Below are 24,908 nucleotides of genomic sequence, written 5' to 3'. Positions count from 1 at the left end.
GAAAAGCAGTTTATGGGACCCGAGTTGGTTCATCAAACTGCTGAAAAGTTGAAAATAATTAGGGAGAGAATGTTAGCCGCTCAGGATCGTCAAAAGAGTTATGCTGACAAAAAGCGAAGACCGATGACTTTTGAAGTTGGAGATTCAGTTTTTCTTAAAGTCTCGTCGTGGAAGGGACTAATAAGATTTGGAAAAAGGGGAAAATTAAGTCCAAGGTTTATTGGACCGTTTAAACTTCTTCAGAGAATTGGGAACCAAGCTTACAAGCTCGAACTACCAGAAGAACTGAATGGAATTCATAACACTTTTCATGTGTGTTATTTGAGGAAGTTCATGGGAGATGTTCCCGACATAATTCCACTTTCGGAGTTAAGAATCGATGAGAACAAAAGGTTGATTGAAGAACCAGAGACAATTGTTGACCGAAAGACTAAGAAATTGCGACGTAAGATGGTTGAGTTAGTGCTTGTCCGATGGAAACACACGAATGGGCCGAATCTCACCTGGGAAATGGAGAGTGACATGATGAGTCGCTACCCGCATTTGTTTGCTGATGTGTGATTCCGGGGACGGAATCATTCTAAGGTGGAGAGAATTGTAACGCCCGTGTTTCTGGGCTTGCCATTTTTAGCAATGTAATAGTCTAGGTTAACCTTTGTAACCCAATTTTGAAATAATAAAAATGTATTATTTGAGTATTATGTGTTTCGTGCTTAATTTCTTAATTATGTGATATGATTAATTAAGAATAAAATGAGCGTCAAAATTGAAGTGTAAAATAAACTTGATATCTTTAGATAATGTTGTAGTAGTCGAAATGAGGTTTCCGAATATATATAGAACGCCCAAATCTGACTTCGTATGAGGAAATTATGATTTTCTGAAGTTTCGACTTGGCAGTATGCAGCCCGAATACTCGATTTGAGATCGAGCGGTTTTTAGCCGAAACAATCTAAACGAGAATCGAAGATCTCGTTGTTAGTAGCGAAGCGATGAAAAGTTAGGCGAGAACGGACGTCAGACAAAGAAGTTATGAATTTATAACAAAGTTTTTCTGTCCCGGCCTACTAAAAATAAATAATAAAAATAAACTCAAAATTTGCCGACGGAGTCTAAACGAAAGTTGTAGGGCGTAGTCTCACCTACGCGTGGATATAAAGAACGTCGAAAACGGAGTTTGTATGAGGGAGATATGATTTTTCAAAGTTTATTGAATATTTAATATTTAAATTAAAATGTAAATCTTGGTATTATCCGAAGAGGAGTCACCGGACTCATCCGAAGTACGCCCAGCGTACCACTCGAATGCTCCGAGTTCGTAAGCAATGACGTAAAGGAGTCGATGACGCAGGTGATGACGGATTCCGAGGCAGTACGCCCCGCGTACCCCGAAGTTACGCCCAGCGTAACCCCGAGGTTCAGCCCTATAAAAGGGGATGCGAAGCCAACTTCTTTTCTTTTACAATTTCCATCCTTTTCTCTCTAGTTTTTCCTCGTTTTGCGTGTCGCTTATAGCCCGAAGCCCCGGTAATATTTCCGAGCCCCGAAGCAAGATCCAAAGCCCCGAGGATCCCGAAGAGCGTTATTCCCGAGCCGAAGCTCTGCCCGCGAGGAGCCCGGTTTTTGTGAAGAACTTCCAGATCTACGGAGAAACACTACTTCTGCAAGCTGTAGTGCTGCCCGATCATCTTCTGATCAAGTGAGTGTGTAGTCATTTTCTTCCAACACAATATTATGAAGTATTTTATATAAAATACTTGCTACGTGTATATATTTTGTTGTTATATGTGTGAATGTATATTCACTTTCTTCTATCTCATAGATCCGATTTATTCTCTATGAAATACGTGTTATATATGTGTGCCTCATCTGTTATGTGGAATATATATTGATTAAAGCATGCTATATAGGTTTTTAAACTATGTATAAAAATGTATATTTTTATCTACTAATATGTTGGGTAGAACATGGGTAGATAGTTGGTGTGTAATAAATAGATGAGAGGCCTCGGTGTTGTTGGTGTTATTCTAGTCATTCAGCAGAGTATGGATGACGACCATGGACTATTCTAGACTGTCCTATGGAACACTAGCAGGCTCATAACCTGTAGGTGTTGTGAACGATGTGTTCACCGGTGTACTCTATCCTCCTCATGGTTGCCTTTAGGATATTTATTGCTAAGGAAGCCCTTTTGCAGTAATGTCCATCCCGATGAAAAATCCTAGATTAGGTCCCTTATAATAGATGTTGTTTTAGGGACGTAAAGTGAGGATAACGGGAATGGGTAATCGGGTTATTAATGATTGTTGAATTAAATATAAATATTTATTGTGGGTTGAAAACCTTATATGTTCACCAGGCTCCCAAGCCTGACCCACTCAGTTTATTTGTATTACAGGAAGTGGCGCAAGAGCTTAAGATGGACGAATCATCAAGTTGTTTTGTTTATAAGTCTGTATATGTATATATTCTTGAATGACTTGTAATGTTATCGTTTATGCTTTATGATCTGTATCAGAATATGACATCCTGACTTTTGATTATGAAATCAAATCATATTCATTTGTGAAATGTTTTGATAAATATCTATTTTATCATGTTTTGTTTTTGGGAACAAATTCCGCATCTCTTTTAAAATTAAAAGGATTTACTCTGAAAATGTTTAAAAAGCATAAATGAAATCGGTCTTTTTTGGCCGAGATTTTGGGGATGTCACAAAACCCAACAACAATTCCAACTTGTCGATGAGTTGGATGACTCGGAAGAAGAGATTGTTCGCGAAACTCAACTGACACCACCCCTACAACGACGCAGAGGAAAACAACAAGCGTGCGAGGGTGTCGCACAACCAGGAAGACAAAGGCCAATACCATGGCTTGTACAAGAAGAGCTAGTTTGGTAAAAGCTTGGGTTGACATTTCTGAGGATTCGAAGACGAGAAATGCACAACCGGGTCATTTTTAGCTTCACATTTTAGACCGGTTTCGGGAGGAGCTAGGAAAAGGTGGCGACTATTGTACGAAACACCAAATGAATTTGAAGTTTCGAGAAATAGCAAGGGGGTTTCATAAATAAACGGGTTGTACAACTACCTAAAAACCTAACGAATAAGCAGCCAAGGCGACGAAGAAATACTTCAATAAGCTTTGTAATTTTACCTTGAGGAAGTCGGAAAACCATTCAAGTGGCACGATTGTTGGAAAATACTAGTTTAAAGTCCTAGGTGGAAAAATACGAGCAAGAATTTATTTTTGGAGTACAACAATCAAAACGAACAAAAATGGGCCCTAGTGGTTACACAACTTCCTCCGATGCTCAGGTCGGTCTAGATTTAAATAAGGAGGACGAACTCGAGATAGAAGACATTGTCCGACCAATGGGTAGGGACAAAGCAAACAGGAAGGAAAAAGGGACTTCTTCGGTTGCATTGGATTTCAGCATGGACTTTGACGAAATGCGGAAAATAACAGTGTCGTTTGATCGATATAATCTTAATTTCGCTGAACCTTTAGCGTTCGACAAAGAAAAAGAAGCAAAGGAGCGCGCGGAGAGACAAGAAATTGAAGATATGAAGTTCTTGATGAAAAACACCGACCATCTCTCGGGACCAGCTCTCGAGCTCGTGATGAAGAAAGGAAAAAAAATTATGAAAAAATATTTTCCATAGGTTGTTGGTTTGTTTGATTTTTTGTTTGTGTTTTTTTTAATATTCAACTTTTTTAAATCTTAGGTGTATTATAATTTTTGTTTTAATTAATGAAATGCATTTTCTTTTTAATTAAATTTTATGTTTATTATTAATTTAAAAATTATAAATCATAAAAATGAATTAATTTTATTTAAAAAAAAAAACAAATAGTGAAGGAAGCTTCTCACCCATTCTTTATGTTTAGATGAGTGAAAAGAAAATGAGAGAAATGATAACGTGGCAAAAAAAAAATTGAGGGAAACTCTTCAACTACACCCTGCAGTCTTATGGTAATTTTCAATTCTTTAGGAAGTTAGATATGGTTAATTCCATACTTAACTGCTATTATCACCGTTACGAGGGCCACAATCAAGGTGCGGAATTTCATAAAAAAAATTTCAATAAATACGCATAATGTCTTTTTCGCAAAAATATTTAAGATAATGGTTTTTTTATAATGGGTTTAAATGTAATTTGTTTATTTATATATAATGGGATATTCTCAAAAAAGGATCATACTATATTTTTCAAAATAAATTTACTTGATTCGTCTCGAAATGCTAGGTGAATCTGAATTAATACATCCAAAATATGTTTTAAACAATAATGCAATGACTTTTTTGCTATATAACCTTAGAATTTACATACCTAAAAGAACTATGAAAACACTTCATATACATGTTCTACAACAACATGAAGGATATAACTAAATAGTAAGTAGCTAAGCTAGCGTAAAACTAACTCTACATTTTCAAGAAATCTTGAATTTGTGATACACTTCCCTTGTTCCGCCTACCTTTGTTTCAAGCAAATTGCAATAAAAAATGTTTGTTTTGTTCTTTCAATTGTTTACTACTCATGAAATTTTAGGTATTCCACATCAACAAGGCCTTCTTTCACTAGTTGCACGTAAGTTTGCAAGCTCTTCTTTCACTCGTCTAATAATTACTTCTGCCCTTTTCAACTTATGACTAATTTCATCATTCTGAGCCTTTAACACATTGTTCTCCTCCTGTTACATTGACATTATTAGCCTTTACAACTTTTAACAATAATTTACACCTAATCGATTTTATTTTATTGGGAATTTGTCATTTGTATTACAAAGTAAGAGACTGTTTGATATGCTTACTGACTCACTGAGTCTGGTAAGAGGTTGTGTCTGACTCAGTCATATCCAGACCGTTTGATATCACAATTAAAAGCTTCTTACTAAGTCTGGTATGACTCAGTCAGATCTGACTCAATCAGCAACTATCAAATAGCTCCTAAGATAATTTCCTAGCTTTTTTTTTAACAACGAAAGGTAAAAAATTTGAACCTTTATTTTGGCATGATGATCGATTTGTTGTTGGAGATTTTGTTGTCCTTCAACTTCAAGTTCCATCACATTCTTCTTGAGATTATCGATCTCATTCTACATCCATCAAAAGCAAGATATCAAATATGTGATATTTTTATATTCATAGGCTTTTACAAATTCAAACCTTTAACATTTCATTTTCCATTGTAAGCAATTGTTGTTGCTTAACACCCTCATTATTCTCCTTTTGCCAACTTGCAACCAATGCTTCAAGCTCTTGAATACGAATTCTTGCAGAAATTAGCTCTTCATCCTTCTCCTTCTCACAATTCACTTGTTGTACAAACCCTAATCTTATGCTCTTAAAAGGAGAAGAACCATTTTGACCCTTTGACCTTGATCCACTTCTCTCAACTCTTTTTAATGGTGAATTTATGTTATTCACATCCGGCGTTGTTTCCCCCATTGCCTTAATCTAGTATTATGCATTTCTTTTGTTAATACAAAAACACATGAACATATTATATATTATATATATTACATAGTTTATGGATTTGCTTACTTTCTCATTATATTCCCTAGATTGAACCTTTTGGAGATTCAACTCAATGATCTATTGAAATAAACAAGTCATGAGAAAATTTTGAATAAAGAAAATGATAAGTAAGAAGTGAAAAGTAAAATTAAAAGTAAAACCTCTGCATCTTTGGAGATGATTTCTTTTTGAAGAATGATGTTGCGTCTAAGAAGATCTTGAAGCTCTTTCTCTTTTTCATCTAAATCTCTATAAATAAACAAATCATATGATAAATTTACATTTTTTTTAACAATGTATGAATTTTGGATTTTAAGTTTTTTAACAAACCTTTGCATAATAACAGAATCATTGCTTTGTTTCAATGCATGAAGCTCTACTTCTAACTCCTCCCTTTGCAACCGTTGTCTTTCTGCATCTCCTTTCACCATCTTAATCTTGAAAATTCAATAAACTTTGTTAATATAAATAAAAGAAAAATATAAAAAGAAGAGTTTTAGTTTCTTTTTTTTTTAATATTACCTGGTTTTCTAGTACATTCACAGTGCATTCTAGCTCTTCCACTGACTTCTCATAAACCTTCAATTCCTCTTCCTTTTCTTCAAGAAGCTTTCCATTGATTTCATCTTTTTCACAACTAATTGTTTTCAGATCTTCCTTCAATGATTCTATCAAAATGTTTTTTTCATCAAGTACATGGCTTTTCACAACACTTTCATAGACTTCACATTGTAAAGCTTCAAATGCTTCTTCAATCTCATGTTTCTGATCTTTTAACATGATTGAAAGTCTCTTGTTTTCCTCTTTTTGTAATCTTAACTCTTCAAATGCTTCTTCAATCACATGTTTATGATCTTTTAACATGATTGAAAGTCTCTTGTTTTCCTCTTTTTGTAATCTCAACTCTTCAACATTCATTTCCAATTCATGTTGAAGTTTGCATGATGACATTTCAAGATCAAAGCTATCTTTTAATTTCATATCCACAAATGAAATAATCATGTCTTCCTTAAACTTCTCAAGTTCCATAAAACTACTAAATTTCTCTTTCTCAAGATCATTATTTATAGAAACCATTTTTTCGAGCTTCAATAACAACTCAATCTCTTTTGCAAATGAATCAATCACTACTTTCTCTTCATCTTCATCATGAATCACTTCAATAACATCTATTTCTTTCATTATTGTAAAAAGCTCATCTCCCATATGATTAAATCTTTCCAACATTGCTTCCTCCATAACTTGTAAATCAAGAATCTTTTTTTCAAAATTTGTAATTTTTATCGAGAGATTTCCGGTTTCTTCTTCTTTTCTTGAAATTCGATCAAAACCATTCTTGATGTCAACCAATAACTTCCCTCTAAGCATGCTACAAGCTTCAAGTTCTTTTCTTGATTTACCATTTTGCCCTTTTAACTCGGATACTAAAGCATTCGATTCACATAATCCATGGTGAAGTAGACTCTTTTCTACATTCAAACCACTCAGTGTTTCCATTAATATTCCCATGTGACACACATGCAACACAGACACAACCCAATCTTTAGCAATTATCTCACACCATATTTCCTCATGCCACGTCAGCATTTCATGAACACAAGACTTGATGTTGTCAAAATCAAATGACATGAGATCTTGATTTTTAGCTTGGATTTCAAGAATCATATGTTCAATCTCTTCCACTTCTTTCTTCATTGAAATTGTATCTTCTTCAATTTGTTCTTCAAGAATCGAATAACTTTCTCTCTCGTTTATTAAAAAAACTTCTTTTTTCTTCATCTCTGAGATCTCAATCTTCATTTCTTCAATCATAAAATCGGTTTCTAAAAACTTATCAAAGTAACAACAAGACTCCACTTCAATTGCAAAATCTTTTTCTACAAGACATTCTTTTAACTTATCAATCTCACATTCCTTTTCAACAATTTCTTCATCTTTTTTGTTGCAATCTTGTTGGTGTGCTTCTGACATTACCAAAATTGCCCCTCTTAATGACCTCAACATCGACTCCATTTCATTACTCTTTCTTTTTGCATCCTCTAAACATGAATTCAATTCCTCAATCCTTAACTCCTTTTCATATACATTTCTTGCAATAATCTTTAATTTCTCTGAAACCCATTCTTGTTTTCCATTTACAAACCGATTTAAAACATCATCAAGAGCCATATCACCAACACTAAGAACCTCTTCAATCTCTTCACATAAACCGAATAAAACTCTATCTTTCTCTTCAAACTTTTCTCTTAATGTTCTATTGCATTCACTCATAACATCGAGTTTCTCTTGCAAAATGATCAGTTCTTGTTCTGTTTCTCTCTCCTTTAAACTATTTTCTTGCATTTTTTTCTGAATATTGCAAAGCTCTTCTTGTAAGCAAACTATAACCTCACTAGTTTCAGCCTCAACTTGCTTTCTTACTTCATCCATTTGTTCTTCATTAGACTCATGAAAAACTCGATCATTTTGGTAAAAAGTATTCAATTTCTTGGCTTTTTCAAGAGAATCTTGCACTTTGGTTAATGAAGTTTGCTCTTTTGATTCTTGACTTAAGATTTTGTCTTTCAAAGAAGTGATTTCAGAATACTGATTATTATTAATGTTCTTGAGATCTTCAAGCTCATTGATTGACACAAGATTTTGTATCTCAAGAGCTTCAATGATTGATTTTGCTTCTTGAAGCTCTTCTTTTAAGTTTTCACATTGTTTTGTTATTAACAAAAACTTTTCATCTGTTTCAACATGAATCAATCTCTCCTCCTTGAGAATAATTTTCAAAATTTCAACCTCCAATTGTAAATCCAGTATTTCATTGGTGTTATTTGCAAGAATTTCATCCTGAAATACCATTGAAATTCTTGTTATATTCAAACATAAGTAACAAATACCTGAAAAGGTGGAAATTACCTTTATGACCTCAGATTTTTGCATTTCTAGTAAATCATTTAAATCGGCAATTTCCCTGCAGAGTTTTGCATTTTTCTCCATGAATTTCTCTAACTCTTTCTTGCTATTTTCTAACTGAAATTTAAAAAATTAAAAAGAAAAAGTTAAAACACAAGTTTAAATTGATAAAAGAGCAAACATAAAAGAAGATTGATTACCTCAAGTTGAAGAAAATCATCTTGTTTTTTGTCTTGTGTACTTTCCTATTGCCATTTTCAAAGGGTTAATAAAAAAAAAAAGATGATAAATGTAAAAAAAGAAAATTCAAAAATTACCTTTTCGATACTTTGATTCAAATTCTGATCAAGAGACAAAGTCAACTGATCCCTCAATTCAGAAACTTCAGTCAACAACATTTCCCTCTCCCCTTCTTCATAAAAATCTTGAAATCTAAACAAAATCCAAAAACACAAAATCTTGATTCTTGAAATCCATTCACTGTTAAATATAAATTTCCATTTTATTTAAAATCTACCTTCTAAGTTGTTCAAGAAGCCGAATATTTTCCACAGCAAAACGTGTCACTTCAGGATTCCTCTCAACTTTTCCACGAAGAATCTTGATTTCTTCATTCACCATTTTGTTTTCTTCTAACAAATAAGAATCAACACTCAATGATCCAGATAAAAGACACTCCATTCTTTGTATTTTATCTTCTCTAAACTTCAACATCATTTTTGTACACCTGTTTTCCTCCTCCCTTTGATGCACCTAATATCAAATTTTATATAACTTTTTAATTTATATATATATAAAAACACACCAAAGAAAACTACAAAAGTAGAAAACATACCAGGCTATTCAGTTGTTCTATTTCTGCTTCAAGTTGTTTTATAGAATTTTCAGTAGATTGCTCTCTTCTTAAAGCTCCATTCAATGAAGTCTCTAATGATTTTAACTAATATAACAAAAAAGTAACTAAAGTATTACTTTCAAAAAGTCAGAAAGTCAAAAAGTCAAAAAAAACTGTGTTTTTGTTATTATTACCTGTTTACAAGAAACTCTTAGAATTTTTTCATCATCATCTTCATAATTATCATGTGAACTTTCATTGCTACAATTCTCATTTTTTGAATTATTTGTTAGTGATCTTGATATGTTGAGGCGTTTAAGAGTCACAAGCTCCTCCTATAAAAGAATGTAGATTTTATTTTATTATATTTATATAAGTTTATGTTTATAAGTTTATATTTATGATAAAAGAGAATAAAGGTTTTACCTTTAGAAGTCGAATTTGATGTTGAAGTGCTTCAACATCTCCTGATGCATCTTCATTAATCACAGCCTTGATAATGACAATAAGATGGAAAATTGTAAATCTTGAAGAATGTAAGGGTATAAAGGTAAAAAGGCCACCAAAATTTAACATGAATTGAATCTATGAAGAACTATCTTACATTGTTTTGAATAAGTTTTGCACGTTGTGCAAACTTTAAAGTGTTCAAAGTCTCGGTAGCAGAACTATCAAAAAATTAAAAAGAAATTATTAAATAGTTAAATAATTTAATTTCATGTGATAACAATACAAGAAAAGATATATAAACATACCTTATTGAAGGGCTCACGTTAGCAATTATCATTGTTTTCGAGTTTCCACCTAATGAGTCCTGTATTATATTTGTAGTAAGGTCAATTTTAAACAGAAGGGTAAAATGGTCATTTACTCAAACAAATATTATTATCCATTTAACCGCTTTATCCATACAGGACTTAATGGGGATGAAAAAAGAAACATAAAAAGTCAAGAAAATTTTCATTTTTTCCCTATTAAGGTCATTTCTAAACAGAAGGGTAAAATGGTCATTTACTCAAACAAATACCTGAAGAAGGAATGTGAGTCTAGAATCTCTATAGGGAACATGTTTTGTCCTTGCATTAGCACCATCTACTAGAACCATTATCACATGACTGTAAAAAAAGACAAAATTTACATTAACAAGAAAACAAATACAAAAACAAAAAAAATAAATTTATAAAATCACTTAGTATTATTTTAGTAAAATCTTTTCATACCCAAGTGTCGATAATGATTTGTTAATATTTGCAGCTTCTTTTAACCTCTCACCTTCAGCACCAGAACTCTTTTGCCTGTTTAAACATAACAGTATAATTTTAGTTTTATGAAACACCAAAACAAAAAAATAAAAAAGAATTAATAATATATAACTGAAATACTGAATCATGTACCTTTCTGATCCAGCTAAATCAACAAGGTTTAATCTTGCAAATCTTAGGTTAGATGTTGAATCTTTTTCCCATCTACTTTCAATTACACATGTGAAAACACTATGTGAACGACTACTTTCTCTATTCATATTTGTAGAAGCAACTCTTCTGTTTGCAGAACCCTATGATACATTTGACAACATTAGTAAAAAGGAAAGGTAAAATTCAAGAACATAAAAAAAAAGATTAAAAGATCATATTTTTTACCTGACTTAAAAGCCTAAGAATATCACCCACTGTATGAACTTCTAATTCGGTTAAATTCTCAACATATACACCCTTTTTAACATCTTCCCGAAGCTAAAAGTGAGAAAAAAGAGACCTTTTTTTAAACATAATGATGACGTTTATTAGGTCAAAAAAGGGTCAAACTCAAAGATTTACATACTTGTAGATTTGTAGATGAAGGATCAAGAAGATCTGTGATTTGTTCGTTGTAGATTTCCAAGAAAGAACACTTGCAATTGTATGTAAGTCTTTCATTCTTTCGACTTCCTTCTTCCTGTATATGAAAAATGAATTTTTAAGATTGGAAATGCTTTTGAAGGGTAGATTTGGAATTATGAATATGTCATAAGTCATAACTACTACCGCTATGATTCTTGAAAATAGGAACTCGAATATTCTAGGTGTCATTCCACGATATTGGCTAGGTTTTACTTCAAGATTATTTATTTCACCAAGCATTGTGTGTGTTTTCCCACTTCCAGTCTGTAATTACATATAATATGAAGTAAGAAACTAAAAATTATGATTAATTGATTGACAAATGTTATTCACTTATTCTAATAAACTTAATTTACCTGTCCATATGCAAACATACAACTATTGTATCCAGATAAGCAATTCTCCACCATTGGCTCACCAACCATCTTGAAAAGGGTTTCCTGAAAAGTTTCTTGTTTTTTTTAAGAATTGTAATAGAAAAATTCAAGAAGAATAAACTTAATTTATCTGTGTTTTTACTTGTATACCTGGTCAATTGTTTCACATGCTACATGGTCAAATGTAAACCTAGTTTCTGGATTTCCAACCCATGTCAAACATTGTGCACTTTCCTGTTTTAGACACCTGTTGTAGCCTTGTGAAGTGATTTCCATGCCATTGAGAGGTCGGATACGAATCAAAACCTGAAGAAATTATGCGCATAAGTAAAAAAAATCAAAATCTTTTGAGATTAAATTGTATCAGAAGAAGCTTACTTGAACATTGTGATCCATCCAGAATGATGGATCTTCTCTAAGATCAAAATGAGGGACCTCGATGGTATTTACAGTTGTACAAGTGTTGGATGTTACAGGAATTCCTTTAGATAAAGCAGCAAAGTTTCCAGTACGAACAGGAGGCCTAGTGTTACCTCCATAAATTAACCCTGGATTTGGAGGCTTGGTTACAGTTTTTGTAGGTGTAGAATGTGCAGAATTAAGCTCCGGAAACCCCAAAGAAGCTCTTCCCAATGTCCTACATGACCTAGGAGTATTCACAGTTGAATCATTGCCCCACCCAAATCGATCTCTAGCTACAACCCCTTGCTTTTCTGGAGTTCTCATTGTCATAGCAGATTCCTGATGCCTACTTTTAGCTTTAGTCGGTGTTCTATGTGTTTTTGAGCTTCTAAACCCTGGTTCCTGAGATGGTTTACTAGGGTTTTGAAGGGGTTCTTGAATTGAGTTCAATGGAGGCCTGGAACAAGAGTCGATGCTCATCCGACGAATCGATGACTCACGAATGTTAACATTCACCGGCACATTTTCAGTTTCTTCGAAATTAAGATTTTTACCGGAATTTCGTCGCGAGAGCTTCGAATCTCTCATCATTATGAATCAAGAAACGAAAACCAATAATCTGAAACGAGAATGAGAACCAAACAGTATACTAGACGCAAGATCAAGATAATCTAGTAGAATATCGAGCTGAAAATGGAGGTGAGAAGAAGATCATTTCAAATCTAGTACAAAAGCCCTAAATGAACTGTAGTTTGTTTGGTTGTTTTCATGTGTTTTAAGGGAATGTAATTGAATTCAAATGACTGTTTTTTTGAATTGAAAGCCTTCCGAGATCTGGTTTAGGATTGACGGCTGAGATGTGTTGCTGATTTTTGAAATTTGGGGGCGCAGGTAGTAACGTATATCGCGCTTTGTTGGATTTCAAGTTGGAGAGGGGTCTTATTTAGCAATATACAATAAATCAAGGGGGAATGGATAAACTAAGATATGCAATACTATGGCTTACTAACGGCTATATTTATCCAAAACCTAAACTTGTTTTATTTTAGAGTAAATTACACGAATGGTCCTTATGGTTTAGGGTAATTTACACGTTTGGTCCCTAACTTATTTTTTTAACTCAGAAAGTCCTTATTATTTGTTATTGTACATGCTTGGTCCCTGTCTTACCTAAAAAAACTTTTTTGCTCTTGATTTTTTAAAATATTTAAATAAACACACCCAAACCCCAACTCCCCTCACCTTACCTTACATATCCCATAATTTTTTTCTGTTTAAATAATAGTATTTATATGTAAGACAGAGACCAATCGAGTAACAAAAACAAACAATGGTGTCCAAGCGCGTAACAAAAACAATCAGAAGGGACTTTCCGAGTTAAAAAAAATTAGTTAGGGACTAAACACACAAATTACCCCAAACCATAGGGACCATTCGTGTAATTTACTCTTTATTTTAGGGTAAATTACATGAATAGTCCCTATGATTTTGGATAATTTATGCTTTGTGTCCTTAATATTTTTTTTTTTAACTTGAACGATCCCTATTATATATTTTTTTGCGTCGGCGGTCCCTACATCACACAAAAAGACTAACGTGCTCTTACTATTTTTTTATACTTTTCATTTATTTCATAGTTATTAAATATGTTTAACAAGATATTGGGGTCTCACCCATTATCTTTTTATCCCCCTTTTACATCTAATAAGCTTCCATTCATATAAAGGGTAACAATGAATCCTATATTATTAAGTGAAAATAGGGAAACGAAAATAATAAGGTAAATCATAAAGAATCGTTTTTAACCATAAATTGATAGATTCATATAAAGGGTAACAATGAATCCTATATTATTAAGTGAAAATAGGGAAACCAAAATAATAAGGTAAATAATAAAGAATCATTTTAACCATAAATTGATAGATGAAGATAAAGGAATCAATGAAAAATCATATTAGTTTGGAGAAGTGAAAAATCATATTAGTTTGGAGAAGTGCATATATATATATATATATATATATATATATATATATATATATATATATATATATATATATATATATAAAACATTTTTTGTAAAAAGTAATATATTTTTACTTACGATTTTTATATACATGTGTTCTTTATGAATATATGTATAAAAGTTTTTTTTATAAAATCATAAGTTAAAATATATTACTTTTTAACGGGAGTAGTCTTAACGAAAGTTGTAGTGACTCAAATACGAACGTGTGGATATAAAGATCGTTAAAATCCAAAAAATAGATCCTCGGGTCATCAAGTAACTGTAAAATAAAGATATAAAATAGTAAAAATGGACAAATAAACAAATTAAAAACAACCTGATTGCCCAACAAATACTTCACGTAGCAAAGGTGTATGTGCGACATGTTCATCGAGTAAACAAAAAAATTAACTTTCTACAAGAAAACTCACAATAAGGATCAAATAACTAATTACTAAATAAATAAAACAAAATTAATCAATTCCCGACAATGTTGCTAAAAACTTGGTGTGTGATTTATCAACAAGTTTTAAATTTATAAAATGGTTTATAACAACTGGATTGTTACACACTAAACAGTGTACCTGATCGTGAAAAATATAATTGATGTAAATAATCTTTTTTAAGTTCGTATTATGAAAGATTTTCTCAATGGTCGTCATAATTAATTTATGCATATAATGGTCATCTAATGCAATCTTACACATTATACTTCATAATTATATTACATAATCCTAGGATTTGGTCTATCATTAGTCATAACAATTTAATGGCCAAGCAGTTATGATTCAAGTTAATATAATTAGATTGGTCATCTAGACTATATAAAACTCAATCATAGGTGACAAAAATCAGAACTTTAACACATAAGGATTTACGATCAAACAAACATAATACATAATCAACTTAATAAATCCAAACTAAAAATCAAACCATAAATTTAGGGGTTCATCTATATCTATGTAGAAGTAAAGGGTATTAGCCCATAATCATGGCTAGAAAACAAAAAGAAATCAAAATAGTATTGCAAAACATCATATTTAAGAAAACTGTAACATCCCAAAAATACTGATAAATTTTTTTCATTGAAAAGCCAACAAAACCATACATCAAGTGTCTCAAAACCAATCATAGTAAAAATGTATCACAATCATCAGTGTAAGATAACAATTATCGATACGGAAAATCATAAGAGGATGTTGTGCAGTCAAGTCGGGCTCTTCCCTTTGGAACTGAAAATACCTAAAAATGTTTAAAGCATAAAGCTTAGTGATTTCCCCCAGAACACCACATACTAGGGATGAGCAAAAGGACCGAACCGACCGGAACCGGGAACCGGCTTCGGCCAAAATCAAGAACCGAACCGGCCCGGCGGTTCTACCGATTCCGGTTCCACCGGTTCCCGGTTCCTACCAGTTCTTGTTGTGTCTTCAAATGTTGGAACCGGTCCTTGAAAAATAGCATCATACGGTTCCGGTTTTTGCCGGTTCTACCAGTTCCGGTTATATCGGTTCCGGTTCCTACCGATTCCCGGTTCTAAAAATCCACAAAAATAACGTCCCGATCCCGGCCCGACTGGTTCTATCGGGTTCCGGTTCCGGTGCCGGTACCGGTTCCGGCCGGTTCCCCGGTCCATATGCGCATCCCTACCACATACCATACAACGGGCCTAGCCCAATATACAACGGGTCTAACCCATCATACAACGGGCCCAGTCCAGCATAGCAGTAAGCCTATCCCAACATATCATTGGGCCTACCCCATCATATCAACGAGCCCATCCCAACATTCAAATGGGCCCAACCCAACATACAAATAGGCCCAGCCCAGCATACAAATGCAAGTCACAAAGACAACTAGCATCCTACTCAATATAGTGAGAAGACTCACTTGTCTCACAAAGTCAGCTAAAACTTTACTCAATGCCACGTAGATGGTCCTACCACACACCTATCAAGTTAAACAAGGTCCAAACTTAGTCTATACTCTAGAACTAGTAATTTAACCAAAAGTTAAACTATGTCAAAAGTCAACAGTCAAAGTCAAAGGTCAAAAATCATCATCAACAAGCCTCCACGTCGTGGCCTCCCTTTGGCCATGTCGTGGTCGCAAAATGAAAAAACAATCGGCTAATCCCTAGTCGTTATGTTGTAGCGGGTGCAAGGCCATGTCGTAGGAACTGGGTCGGAACAACTTACTGAATTAAGTCATTTTCCTTCATCCTTAAGAGCTCCAAAGCTTATATATGAGTATTCTCAAGGTATTGATGGATAAAGTTTCCAACTTTATCCATTTAATACATCCCAATAAGCCAAGATTTCAAAACCTAGGTCCTTAATGGCCACTTTAAGGCATGAAGTCGCCTATTAAGCACTTAATCCTTAAAGTCTCCGGTCCAAAACTTCCAGAAGGGTTTTAGGGATCCTAATGATCCCTAAAAATGCAAACTTTATGGATATGCATGCACCATGCATTTCCTTTCCTAAATCTAGGTCATAAGATGAAATATGATCTAAAATTCATGCAAACTCTTCTAACCACCACCAATTTCTAGATCTACAAGATATGATGCTCAAGGGACTCGGAGAGATAAAGTTGCAAACTTTATCTCTTTAAATAATAAAAACAACATCAAAGGGACCAGAACATGACATAAAGCCTAAATCTAAAGAGGAAGACATCAAAAGATGGAAGCTTGAGGACTTACAAAGAGTCTAGAAGATGCACACAAGTGAAGGAAAAGGTTTGCTTGTTGAACCAAGGCACCAACTCTGCTTCTTCTTCCTTTAAAACCACTAAAAGCTTGAAAAATGAGCATAAAAGCTTCAAAAGAACAAGAGGTTGGCCAAAGGTTCATTTAGAGGTGATGGAGGCTGAGGGTGGAGGAAACCTTATCCATCACTTCCTTTAAATAGGGTTTAAGGCTCGAGAATTAGGGTTTTGCATAAAATGGTTGCCACATCATGGCCAACGTAGTGCCACATCATGACACTAATTTAAGATGTGTGCCTCAAGCTGCCCTCTTCGATATGCTTTCTACAACTTCCCAAAGCCATTCTACCCTAAGCAAGTATGCGAGTTCTATTATTCCTGTTATGTTGATTATAATGTTCAAACCATTATCGGAACCATTGGAGATGGTCAATCTACGGTTAGTATCAATGCAAAATCTTTTCGAACTACTCTTCGTCTTCCCAAATTAGATAAATATTATGAAACCCCTTTTGAAGAAAAATGCAAGTTTATTTGTTCAAAATTGGGATATATCCCTCTTCAGGGCACCTCTCGTGACCCAAACAAATACACCATTCGTCAATGCTATTGTGCATGATAGAAGTACTTATCAAGGGTGATGGGAAAATGTCTTGGATATAAGACTGGAAGCTTGGATCAGTTAAACCTATTTGAGCAAAAAAAAAACTTGTATGTCATGACTTGCAACAAAAGATTAGATTTTGCTCAACTCTTCTTCGATCAAATAATTAAATGTGTCACTGGAAACAAGAATTCAACATATGTTCCTTATCCATGTTGTCTTGGACTTATTTTGGCTCGTAATGAAGAGGGTTATAATTTCAATCATGGATTCGTCATTCCAATTCCAGCCCTGTCTTCAAAGATCATCAATGTTGGTTCATCCGATGGAGATATGCATCTTACTCAGAATATGGAACATTGGGTTGCATATCCCTATGTTGTTGACACCTCTGACTTTGAAGAAGACAATGATGAGGATAATGATGAAGAAGATTATGAGGAAGATAAAGACACTAATAATGAAGACGATGAAGAAGGCGTTGATGATGAAGAAGATGAATTTGCTGCTAATAAAGGAGAAGCCTCAATTCAAGGAATGACTAATTCTCCGCCAAGATTGAACCATCATATTCGCTTCTTCTCATCCTCAACATCATCCAAAACTCCTTCTGCAGAAGATTTGGTACAATGAGGATCAACTCTATCTCAAATGGAATCCACTGATCCATTCATTCAAGATGCGAGTTCTCCAAGATCAGTGTCTCCTTCTCCTTAAGCTGCAACTGTTCCTCCAATGCTAACACCTCTTTAGACAACTTCTACTTATGAGGGGGAGTCCAGTTCAAACTTTCAAAATAATGTGCTCTCTCAGCTCTCTCTATTGGTGAAGATGACTCAATCTCTAAGAGAAAGATTTTCCAAAGTAGACAAAGATGTTGCAATTTTTAATAAAATTGGTAACCATTTTTAAAAAAATTGTAATTTTCAACAAAATTTGCAACTTTTTAAAAACAAATTCAGAAAAATCTCAATATTTACGGAAAAGTTACACTTTAGTTCTAAGATTTTTTTTGAACGAAAAAGTCCTGAAAACCGGCAAAAATTTGCAGTTTGACCCTTTTTGACCGGTTGAAACTGGTACCAAATTAATTTGGGACTATTTCGTAAACTAACCCAAAATATTTGGACTTTTCTATAAACAAAAAATATTATGACTTTTCTACAAACAAAACCCTTATTATTATTATTATTATTATTATTATAATAATAATAATAATAATAATAATAATAATAATAATAATAATAATAATAAGGGTTTTGTTTGTAAAAAAATTCTAATATTTTTGTTTACAGAAAAGTCTTAATACTTTTTGTTTACAGAAAAGTCTCAATATTTAGTTTACGAAATAGTCACAAATTAATTTGGTACCAGTTTCAACTAGTCAAAAAGGGTCAAACTGCATTTTTTTGTCGGTTTTTAGGACTTTTTTGTTCAAAAAAAATCTTGGGACTAAAGTATAACTTTTCTGTAAATATTAGGAAAATGCCGTATCTAAAATTTTGCATTAGACTCAATTTGTAGTAGTGAGTTATACATGATCCATGGCATTTACAACGCACTTTGGATCAAAGTTCACACATGGTACGTACCTCAAATTGATGACATGGAACAAGAGGGTGGTTTTAAAGATGTTCAAATATGTCCACTAGCCACTTAAAATATAACCAAATAGTCAACCTTTGGAAAAGGAGGGCCGATGTCCCATTGACAATATATCTTATATATGATTAGACTATATAGAATGGATGCAATCTTGCACAAGATTAAACTGATATACACTATAATTTATAAGGCACATAGTGAAATCTTGGTGAACCAATTTATAAAGCCGTGTAAGCTATGGGCTATAACCTATAAGACATTTATCCTTCTAGGAATGTTTGATATCACAGCACATGTGGGCTGAACTTTTATTCATTCGCCTTTCTTCATTTTTGTTCCACATTGACTTAAAAATAAATTGGTGGTTTTCTTCTACAAATAGATATAATTCATATCTTCTACTCAAATCATTTTGAACAATTGATGTTTTATGTTTTATCGTGTATGCCGGATTTAGTTCAACTCTTTACAGTACAAATGGCAAACAATTGTATCATTTCATACCAAATAGTAAAAATACAATTATTATATAAATATACTATACTGATTGCTACAAATATAAAAATTATATACGTCGTATTTTTTTAAACAGTTTGCAACTTATAACTGTAAAGGCCAACAAAACCAAAACAATAGTTTATATATAGCTAGAGGTTCTTTTAACCCGATGGATAGCATCAAATACATGTAGGTCTCATGTTAAAAAACTCACAAGACAAATTTCCCAACATCACCATTTCTCATATCATTTTAGGATCAAGAAACAGGTGATTTTCAATTTACTTACAAATCAAAACTCACTACAAAATCACTCCGATCGTCACTCAATCTAATCTACTTCTAATCAACAAAAATAAAAGAGAACTGATTACACCAGCTAATCACTCAGAACTCTCGAGAGATAAGAACAAGATACGAAATGAGAGAAACCCTTGATCTGGTCTTTTTCCTTATCAACTAATGAAGTCCAGAACATTCTCTTCTTCTATTTATATCTTGGATAAAACCCACGAATATAATCCGACCCAGACTTGATCCAGATTCAACCCGCGAGATTTCAACAATCTGCATACACTTAACCCTTATAGAATACATACTTACACAATACACCCTTCACAACTTTCTTAAAATAAATATGAGATTGTAATAAAGACAAATAACATTTTCAACATCCCCCCTCAATCGAAATATTTATTTTTTGAAAATATCTATAAGACCCATTTTATTAGATAAAAACTCATGTTGTTTTACACTTAAAGATTTTGTCAGTATATCAGCATTTTGTTTATCAGAACCAATTTTTACAAGTTTTAAAACACCACTAGAAATTTTTTCTCTAACAAAATGCAGATCTATTTCAAAGTGTTTTGTCCTTTCATGAAACACAGGATTAAGAGCCAATTTAATTGTAGAACTATTATCACAAAAAACAGAAGCAGGAATAAGATTTTTAACCTCAAGTTCAAACAAAATTTTTAAAATCCAAATTATCTCACATGTGATAGAGCCAAGAGCCCTGTATTCAGATTCAGTAGAGGATCTGGACACAGTAGACTGCTTCTTACTTTTCCAAGACATAAGACAATTATTAAGATATACCATATAACCAGATACAGACCTTCTTGTGGCTAAACATGTAGCCCAATCTGCATCCACAAAACCTTTTAATTCCAACCCACTTGATCTGATTAAAGCAATTCCCTTCCCGGGGCTATTTTTCAAATACCTTAACAATCTAAAAACAATATTTAAATGTAACTTTCTGGGACTATGCATATATTGACTAAGAACCTGGACTGCATATGAAATATCAGGTCTAGTAACAGTAAGATAGATGAGTTTACCTATTAGTTTCTGAAATTCAGTTTTATTTTTCAACAACTCATTTTTCCCATCATAATTATCAGAATTTATAACAAAATTTGTTTCCAAAGGTGTGGTTACAGGCTTACACCCAAGCATACCATATTCATGCAACAATTCAAGACAATATTTTCTTTGGTTTAAACATAACCCATTGTCAAATTTAACTACTTCAATCCCTAAAAAATACTTAAGTGTTCCAAGATCTTTGATTAAAAATTGACTACTCATGAAAGATTTTACCCTTTTTAATTCAACTTCACTATTTCCAGTTAAAATAATATCATCAACATACACTAGTAATACAGTTATTGAATCTTCAACTTTTCTAATGAACAATGAATAATCACTTATACTCTGTTTAAAACCAAATATAAAAAAAGAAGCACAAAGCTTTTCATTCCATTTCCTAGGAGCCTGCTTCAGTCCATACAAAGACTTAGTAAGCTTACATACTCTAGTATCATTACTAGAGTAATAACCAGGTGGAAGTGACATATAAACATCTTCAGTAAGATCTCCATATAAAAAAGCATTATTAATATCCAATTGATATAAAGACCAAGAATAATGAACAGAAAGAGAAATAACAATACGAACTGTTACAATTTTTGCAACAGGAGAAAAAGTTTCTTCAAAATCAATCCCCTCTCTTTGATTATAACCTTTAGCAACTAAACGTGCTTTATATCTATCTATTTCACCATTTGACTTATATTTAATCTTATAAACCCATTTACATCCAATTGGCTTTCTATTTTTAGGCAAATCAGTTATCTCCCATGTATTATTACGATGAAGTGCTTCCATTTCATCATTCATTGCTTTAATCCAATTTGGATCAGAAAAAGCTTCATTATGACTTTTAGGTTCAACAGTTTTATCAAGATTAGAAATAAAACACTTAGTTTCAGAATCAAGAAAAGAATAGTTAACAGACCTTTCAACACCATATTTATACTTACCTTCAACAATATAATCAGAAAACCTAACAGGCATATGAGACTCACGCCTAGACCTAGAGACACCTATATACTGATCCAAAGAAGGGGTTAAGACTGACTGACTACTTTCCTCAGATACACTTGAAGAAGAGGGAACAGATGTATCAGTAGGAGGCACAATTGCCCCGCCACCAGGGTTGACAAGACTACTAGAATCAACATCATCCAAACCAATGGCTGCATCAGCACCATCCAACTGAGACTCTACTCTCAGCTCATCAAGATTAATATAATCATTTATATATTTATTATTATCAAATTCATCATAGGAAAAGAGATCACTAGGGCCAAAATTATTTGAAACTTTATCAACAGAGGTTGATTTCAACTTGTATGGAAAAACAGATTCATAAAACTTCACATCCCTGGATACAAAAGAAGAATTAGTATCCAAACTAAGAAGTTTATAAGCCTTTTTATCAGAACAATATCCTAAAAGAATACATTTTTCAGCAAGTTCAGACAATTTATCAGAAACATTTGGCTTAGCAGCAAAACATAAACAACCAAACACCCTTAAAAAATCAAAACTAGGAGTTCTTTGAAAAACAAGCTCATAAGGTGACTGACCATTCAAAACAGAAGTAGGCATTCTATTTATTAAAAAAACAGAAGTCAAAATAGCATCTCCCCAATACTTAATAGGGACTCCTGATTGAAATAAAAGAGATCGAGCAACATTAAGGATATGCCTATGCTTTCTCTCCACAACTCCATTTTGTTGTGGAGTATAAGCACAAGAAGTTTGATGTATTATACCCTTTTCAAAGCAAAAATACTTCATTTGATTGTTAACAAACTCAGTACCATTGTCTGAACGTACTATTTTAACACTAACATTAAACTGATTTAAAAGAATATTAACAAAGGATTTAAAACAATCAAAAACCTCAATTTTAGATTTTAAAAGAAATACCCAAGTGGCCCTAGTAAAAACATCCACAATAGTCAGGAAATACTTAAACCCCTCAACAGAAGCAAGCCTATAAGGACCCCAGACATCTATGTGAACCAGTTCACCTAACTTGGTTGATGTATGTTGACTATGTGGAAAAGATTCTCTAGTTTGTTTTGATTTATGACAAACATCACAAGGAGGAAGAGATTCATTTCCAAGTTTTAGAACACCTTTTAAAGATATTAAAGCTTGGTCTGCTGGATGACCAAGTCTACTATGCCATGTTAGTTTAGAAACATAACATTTAGACACATTATTTATTGAAATACCTGAGGGAAAACAATCAAGATAGTATAATCCCCCAGACTCTCTACCATTCTTCACCATCTTCTTTGATAGTGAATCCTGGATTTTACAAGTATGTTAAGAAAAAACAATCTCACAGCCACTATCTTTACAAAGTTTATGAACAGACAAAAGATTAACATTGAAATCGGGAACAGCAAAGACATCAAATAAAGTAAGATGTGAGGACAATTGAAGATTCCCTATTTTATTTATAGAAGCTGATGAACCATTAGAATGTTTAACAGACAGATTAAGTTTAGACACATCTATAGCATCTTTAAGTTGAGACTCAGAAGCTATCATATGTTGATTAGCTCCTGAATCAACAATCCAGCTTTGAGAATCATTTGAACTAACAAAAGAATTACAACATTGAAACACAGACATACCTGCCATATTTGCAGTAGCAGACACATCATCACAAGCAGAATTCTCACTAATAAGACGCAAAAACTTAGAATATTGCTCACCAGTGAGAAAATGAGCATCACTCCCAAGACCGGACTCAGAAGAAACAGACTTGCTATTATTAGCACTAGCAGAAGAAGAATTCACAGAAACAAATTTGTTTTGATTATTATTTTCATTTTTAAATTTAAAATCCTTTGGATAACCAATTAGTTTATAACATCTTTCTATCGTGTGACCTTTAAGATTGCAATGTTTGCATTGTAATCCTTGGTTTTTAAACCTAACTTGATTTTGCCCTCGTTTAAAATCATTTATTTTGCTATTAAACATAGAAACTTGTGGTTTTGAAGAAGAAACAGTAGACCCAAGAGACCCATTCTTTTGAAGAGACTCCTCTCTAGAAAGAATAGATAAGGCAGATTTAACATTGGGTAAAGGTTCCATCAAAAGAATGTGACTCTTGACTTGATTATAAACATCATCAAGTCCACTAAGAAATTGCATTAGCTTCATCAATTTTGAATGATCATTAAGTTTTGTACACATTCAGTTAAACTAGTCAACCCATCAAACTCCTTCCACAAAGAATCTAGTTTATTAAAATAATCAGAAAGAGAAGAACCATTTTGTTTTAATGTGTTAATCTGCTGATGGATGTTAAAAATTACAGATCCATCAGATTTATTATACGTTTCAAACAATTCATCCCAAATATCTTTAGCATTATCTGAATACACATGACTAGCATATATAGTCTCAGAAATTAACCCTAGAATCCAGTTACAGACAACAACATTTACACGTTCCCATTTAGAGGCTTTAGATTTCTCAGTACTTTCAAGAGTAATAGTACCATCCACAAAGCCCAATTTATTTCTAGCTTTAAGACCTCTAGACATAGCACTACGCCACAATCGATAATTCTCATTACCAGTCAGTTTAACAGTTATAATGGATGTTAGAGTATTATCAGAAGGATGGACATATAATGGATCATCAAAATCTACAGGAGTTTCCTTAGGAACACCACTCCCATCAGAAGTTTCACCAGCCATAGTAAATCACAAAAAACAATCAAAGATTCAAATAACAAAAAAAGACCAAGAACAAAAAACACCACTAATGTTGACTTAAAGTCCAGATGGTCACCACAGTATGTCGGGGCCCAAGACAATCAACACAGTGTGAAAAAAAACAAAAATAGCTTCAAGAAGCAACCAACAAATAACAGATGTATTTAAAACATCAAAAACTCCAGATCTACAGCTAGGAAAAAGAAAGAAGGGAACGAGAAACTCTCACAGTGCAATAGGCAAATAAGATTGACTGTATCGACTCCCTAAATCCGTTTCCTACAAGGGTTTATCAGTGATGAAATCTGACCCCTCGAGGATTATTTCAGATTAATAGAGATTGATCGATTACGTTGGAGAGTTTTAAACTTCTTTACAGCAACACTCAGTGAGATCTTGAATCACAACATCCCTGAAAGATTAAACCAAAAAATCTCGCAGTGCCAAGATCTCAACAAATA

General features: G+C 33.1%; 2 protein-coding genes across 2 annotated transcripts; both read right to left on the bottom strand.

Moving 5' to 3' along the window:
* Positions 1–4,280: 4,280 nt before the first annotated feature.
* On the bottom strand, positions 4,281–12,710 carry LOC145061527 (kinesin-like protein KIN-12D). The gene is made up of 25 exons (XM_079009035.1): positions 11,901–12,710; positions 11,673–11,828; positions 11,502–11,585; positions 11,290–11,409; positions 11,087–11,200; positions 10,906–10,998; positions 10,660–10,820; positions 10,486–10,560; positions 10,293–10,380; positions 10,021–10,079; positions 9,870–9,933; positions 9,692–9,757; positions 9,460–9,600; positions 9,266–9,370; positions 8,948–9,183; positions 8,748–8,862; positions 8,631–8,675; positions 8,434–8,547; positions 6,049–8,364; positions 5,857–5,963; positions 5,688–5,775; positions 5,554–5,604; positions 5,176–5,466; positions 5,010–5,105; positions 4,281–4,700 (listed from the first exon to the last, which is right to left on the bottom strand). Exons 1-25 carry the CDS (start codon positions 12,513–12,515, stop codon positions 4,569–4,571), a joined length of 5,532 nt encoding a protein of 1,843 aa, XP_078865161.1. The 5' UTR covers positions 12,516–12,710; the 3' UTR covers positions 4,281–4,568.
* Positions 12,711–23,886: 11,176 nt separating this feature from the next.
* LOC145064483 (uncharacterized) lies at positions 23,887–24,429 on the bottom strand. The gene has a single exon (XM_079011926.1). It carries the CDS (start codon positions 24,427–24,429, stop codon positions 23,887–23,889), a length of 543 nt encoding a protein of 180 aa, XP_078868052.1.
* Between the last annotated feature and the right edge of the window lie 479 nt (positions 24,430–24,908).

This window comes from Lactuca serriola, chromosome 7, assembly GCF_051521515.1.
Source record: "Lactuca serriola cultivar US96UC23 chromosome 7, Lser_US96UC23_V15, whole genome shotgun sequence".
Taxonomy (NCBI): Eukaryota; Viridiplantae; Streptophyta; class Magnoliopsida; order Asterales; family Asteraceae; genus Lactuca; species Lactuca serriola.
The sequence above is the reverse complement of the archived record's forward strand: the minus strand, read 5'-3'. Positions and strand labels throughout refer to the sequence as shown.